The 6,000-nt window shown below is 43.1% G+C and overlaps 1 protein-coding gene across 1 annotated transcript in view; it reads right to left on the bottom strand.

The window, feature by feature from the left end:
• LOC310961015 (protein kinase C-binding protein NELL1-like) overlaps window positions 1-5,395 on the bottom strand; it is a gene marked incomplete at both ends in the record, with an annotated part of 255,021 nt that extends 249,626 nt beyond the window's left edge. Inside the window, 3 exon segments of the mRNA XM_083932929.1 lie at window positions 4,566-4,694; window positions 5,217-5,356; window positions 5,358-5,395. Coding sequence (XP_083789055.1) covers window positions 4,566-4,694; window positions 5,217-5,356; window positions 5,358-5,395 — 307 coding nt within the window.
• Between the last annotated feature and the right edge of the window lie 605 nt (window positions 5,396-6,000).

Raw genomic sequence — 6,000 nt, forward strand, 5'->3', positions numbered from 1 at the left:
GAGTAAGAGAGTAAATGAAGAACAGAGATCTATACTGACCAAAGGGTCACGGATAGCTGTCTCCTACATGCTGTGTATGTGTATCGTAATGGTTAGCAATTCGTAATTAAAGTAACTAATAAATAACAAACTAAACTTTGAGTGTTTTTGTTTTTAATTGGAAAACTCTTGAAGAAATTATTTCCAGGAGCAATCTCAAATGAAGATACGACACAAATAAGGGAATATTGTAAACTCCTCCATAGTCACAACAGTGAAATATAATAATTCAGTACAAATACAGTAGCTTAGTATTTAAGTGGTGACGCTCCTGTGAGGCTGTAATGACACATACTGTATGTCACACTGGAAAATATAATTGCTTGATGGATGAGAAAAGAAGATCTTTCTCTTTATACATTGGTGCAAAAAATGCTGCCCTGCGTGTGGCACAAAGGGATAGTTAATGTTACCTAAATCAAAATGGTTCATCCTCTGTACAGTGGTCAATTTAGGACATCTCCAACATTGTCAGACTTGGTTGCTCAAAGGTTTTGTTCAACTTTCATGAATGTAACTATTGGGCACTCCGAAGCAGACCCAATCTTAAAAAAAATCCTAGAACAGTCAGACTCTGTTCAAACAGACCAGAAGATAATTAGACACTTTTCAAAATTAGGTCAACCCGAACACGTCTAAATAGAGCAATGAACACCGAAACTGGCAGCAGTGGCACCAATTAACAAGCATTCACGGTTGAAAGGGAGTAGAAATACCTGTCATATTCCCCTACAACTCACATTTCACACTCCTTGTCTTGTGTCAAATACCTGTTTTTCTCCTCTGCCTATGAATAAGACGTACCTCAAGATCTGTTCACAACACACAAGTCTGCTTGGATCTACTCTGGCATTAGATATACAAACACATAGCCAAAACCAATACAATGGGGCCGAGCTGGCCTAGTTAGACTGAATATAATGTGGACACAGCCCGACTAAGGTCCTGACTCAGGTAGGGCTATCTTGGTGAGGGAATTTCCTCTGCTGTAATTTAGGGTGGCTCAATAAGCATGATATCTGGTATTATTTCATATCTACATAATGTTTAAAGGATTTCATGTGGAACCTAATTTCACAAGCAAGAAAGGCTAAAACTTAACTGTGAGCCATTAGCAACAGATGTTGGTGTTAGCAAAACAAGCACATTGGAGTTTGAATCTGTCACACTATGGCTAATAAAATGCCGGAGCTGGAAAACCCAACTGCGGGTTCCTGGTCAACAGGAACGCAAAGAGTGATGTTAAAGATGAGGACAGTGTGTTAACGTTGCTCCACCATTGTAGGGTATGTGGGAGCACATCCAACATGCTGAATGCATATCAACTGCATCATCCAGATGATAACAAGGAAAAGGAAAAAGCAATGCTCCCCCTTTACTTTACACTGAACATTAGCTGTCAGAGGGTCCATTCTCTTGCAACCAAGAATGTAGGCACCACATGTATTTTAATCCATTTGAGAGTTATTCAGGTATTTTATAAAATGTAATATTTCCAATTACTGAGCACCCTATTAGCAGTCTGATAAGGAAAGCCCTGTCCAATTGAAGCTCTAGCATCTGTTTGAAGTTGAGATGTTTCACCCTCAAATGAACTGACAGATCCAACATGTGCCCGACACCAAATACAAACTCATAATCTCCATTAAAATTATTTCAAATTTAAATCAACATCGGGGGGTCTGAATGAGTAATGAGGTTGACAATCTAGTTTCCAATGTAGGATGAGAAACTAGGTCATCCTCCTTCGAGACACACTAAATTGTATTTATTTACATCATAGAAGCTCCCAGAAATCTTAAGTCATCCTGCTGATCAAAAACTACAAACTATAACAAATATCTGAGCAATTAGCTTTGTTCCCCTCTATCAGTACTTGTTGTGGGAGTATTAGCATTTTTCTTTTTTCTTTTCCAATCGCAGGCTGGATCACCCATCCACATAAGGACCTTTCAGTAGCGCCTGCTCTTGTCAAACTGGCATCGTCATCAAGTACATTTGTGCAATATCCTGGCGAAAAACGTCAGGGAAAAGATGCTGAAACCTATTTTCTAAAGCAAGCCATCTGTTGTTTGGAAATCCCTGGCTAACTGGGAGACTGCTCCCAGTGTCCAGCCAAAGAAACATGCCAGAGCCCTCTCCTTCTCCCACAGTGCTATCGACACTAATTGGAACACCCCATTGCCCTGTTTTTCAGAGCCATTTGACCAGCATTACAATATGTTTGACAATGCATGCAATCAAACAGATGAAATATGCTATTTAGCTCAGTGCATAATATGATTACATTATTCATACATATAGTACATCATCTTGAATAATCACTAACCAAACCAGCCATGGAGGATCCAGCGAAGCTTCTACTAGAAAGGTAATCATGGATGGTTTGTTGTAACCTATAAGAAGAGTAATTTCTCTGTCTATATTTATTTCTATATGTAAGAGAAACTAATAGCTACTTGCCCAAACTTTGGCTGCGTTGCCGAGCAATCTGGGTCACAGGGCGATGAAAGAAACACAAGGGTGGGCTAAGTGTTAAAATAGGTCGCAACACAAGCATCCTCTCCAACACTCAGGTCCAGTTTTCCCTACTGTATTATCCTCCCCTTTCCCACACTATCTGGCTGCTGCAGTTCGACCCTGGAAACCATAGGGAAAGCAGCTTGGCGTAAGAGTGTGTGTATGTGCGAGTGTGTCTATCAAGTAAAAAGTGAGGTTGTGTATCCTGTATGGCCTCCAGCACTGAATCTTGGACAGCTTCACCTCAGCGGAGTCGGCCAAGCTGCCCTGCCTTCATTCATACAGAGCCAGTGGCACATTGAGCCAAACACCACACACACTCAAACACACAATCTTTGAATTTAAATATTTTCCTGCCAAAAAAGTAAAAAAAAAAAAAGACTGTGTTTCTCCCTCAACATTGTGTTTTCATCCAGGTTGGAACAGCATTGGGGCATGATGAAACCAAAACCCTCCAATGAGAATTTAAAGAGCTTCTGGACACAGAAACTTGTTTTTTGAGCTGTAAACTAAATTATATGATACTGTGATCAACCACATTTCACCGTTCACATGTCACTGGCTGTTTAAATCAACCCCAGCCATGCAAGTCAGATGCTGAGAAAGAGTCGACCAGTTGGTCCTTATCCATGTCATCGAAATTAAAAATGGTAATTGCCTACGATCTGAGGTGGGCATCTCCTTAAATAACTAGAGACCATGTTGTGATGGGTTTGCACTGACCCAGCATGCTGGACATGGACAGATTTGTTTGGATTGCATCAATCTTGGACCTCAACCTTCATTTTTGTCTCCACTATACACCTGTAAAGTTTTTGGACTGTAACCTACGTGCTTATCGGACAAGGGCCCTGCCCTCTAGTTCAGACAACAACTATTTTCGAAATGGACCTTTATTTTGATCTCAGCTACACACCTGAAAAGTTTCATAACTGTATCTTGCACGGATGGGACTCTATTACTTTGACAAATCTGTCCACGGACAGGCAAATAAATACCTGGTAAAAAACACTCAAAATAGCATCTGTGTTAGCTCCTGTTACAGCTGGAGTCTCAAGGATCACATTTTTCCATGATGACACACACACAGCCTTTCACAAGGTGAAAACAGTCCCAGCATTGCTGTCTCAGCCGGTAATAAAAGAAAGTTTCAAATATGATCAGAAAATTTCACTTGTAGGTTTTTCTGGCAGTTTTTCTGCAACTGCATCAAGCCAGAAACAAACACACAGAAGCACCCAGCAAGCAACTAAAACAATCCCAATCTCTCAAGCAGTCACCTGCGTACCTTTCTCTTTCTTCTCTCACTGTATCCATCGCCTTCTACCACTCTCGAACAGCTCTCTCCGTAAATTGGAGGGCACTACAGGCAGACGGAACCAGTACAACCAAATATTTTGAGTCCTTTTGAGAGTGCAGAGAAGCAAGTGAGCAGACTGACATTATGTTCTGACAAGGTACGCATCTCACCCTCAACGGTGTTATCATTATGTCACTGTAATCCCCATCATTAGGACTAGTGGGTTTGACATGTATCTATAATTATGGGATTGTGCTTTTTCTACCGGGATCTAAATCAGCCACATGCTGGATGCCCTTCAGGGTCATCACACCTGATAGCCACTAACCACCAGTTGTAGGGTTTGCACACCACCGCATGCCGTTGGAAATAATGCTGTAGAAATGTAACACAGACAGAGCACTCGAGTGTGTCAAGGAAAAGCCTGAGCATCTGCTGCTGGGAACAAATTAAATGTGAAGTAATTATGAGTGGAGGCTCCCCGGAGTGTTCCATCACAGCAACCCAGCTAATATGGTGACACAAAAGGTGTGGCGTTGCTCACACCAACTAATGAAACAAAGGGAATGTGCGCGCGCGGGTGCGTGTGTGCGTGTGTGCGTGTGTGTGTGTGTGTGTGTGTGTGTGTCATGACACAAATTACAGATATTTCTGAACTTGAGCAGACACGACGAAATTGTCAGCGTGCCGTGCGTGCGTGCGTTACCTCGAAAATGGAAGGCTTTGCTGCCGTTGTGAAGCCCCGCCACTTGGGTAATTCCGTAAGTGGCATTTGCCAAGTCAAGTTCATTGATGATATCAATCTGGTAGTCTTGATCGGATCCGAAAGCCAGAGCTGTGGGAGAGACATGAAGGTTAGAGAATATGAAGCGGCGAGAGGATTGAACCTAATATTAGGGTTTTAACTTACATCCTAATTATGTTTTACATTGTCATGGTCACTGCTTGTGTGCATCCCATTGCTTAAAATTACTAGTTGCGGGGGGGGGGAGTCACGGTGTTTTCATTTGCACGCAGAGTATTGCCATAGCTGCCCACTAAAATGCACCGTAACTGCCTGCAGCCAACACCTGTGCTCTCCACGGGCTGGAGGTGCTCTGTGCGCACACGGTAAGGTAAAAAGGTAGACCTCTCCTTCACGTGATGTGCATGCTGGATAGTCTAACTCAACAAACTGTAGGTGATTTAAAAAAACAAACAAAAAAATGCACTGCAGTCCAGAGATACTACCGAACAAATCTGGCATGCTCTTGCGCGCAAGGTGCGAACTGAGAAAGCGTAAATAACGTTAAGAAGCACGTGTCACTCGCAACAGACTTCCTCATTGCCATCGGACTGACACGCCGCTCGTGCTTACCTGGTTTGGTAAAAAAGAGAAGGGGTAACAAAGCCACGTAAATATCCATTTGTGTTGGAGTTGCGGTGTACAGAGTCCTCAGCCGTGCGCTCCGCTGCGTATCCACACTAACCCACTCTGGTCCGTCTATCACTGTGCGCCGCTCTCACCTCGCCTGGCTGTGGTGGAACGGTCCACATTACGAGAGCAGGGGTTCCCTCACTGCAAAGCATATCCGTTTAAAGTGTCCCAATGTGTCCAATCAGCCACGGCATGGCGTCAACGGTGTCAGATGTGCGCGTTTATTCAGGATATAATTTCATATAAACTGCAGACGGAAGATATGGGAATATTCTCAACCATCAATCTGTAAAATTCCCCCCGTACAGACCACAGAAACGTCCAATTTCGGAGGTGAGAACGGGCTTTTCAAGGGAAAGTCGGTGAGCGGAGGATGTGGGAATTCTCTGTAATAGATAGGTAGGATGCTCTCACTTCTCAAAGTAGAGATTATGCAAAGGATATCCAGTCTCATGGGAGAGATTACCAACGCTGCAGCTGACAAAGAAGAACAGATTTTGTTATGGAGATACGGTAGCTTACTGTTTCTAAGTATGTTCTGTGGCATGTATATGGCACAAACACCAAAGGGAGTCCTGAATCTTCTCTTTCCTTCATACAGCATCCCCCCCATCGCCTCCTTCAGCTCCTAAATCGACATCTCCTCCTCCCACCTCCTACTTGCCTCAGAGAATCCCAGGGATTTATAAGCACTGCTGCTCCAATCCTCACTCCTCTGGGGCCT

This window comes from Echiichthys vipera (assembly GCF_963691815.1).
Source record: "Echiichthys vipera genome assembly, chromosome: 1".
Classification (NCBI taxonomy): Eukaryota; Metazoa; Chordata; class Actinopteri; order Perciformes; family Trachinidae; genus Echiichthys; species Echiichthys vipera.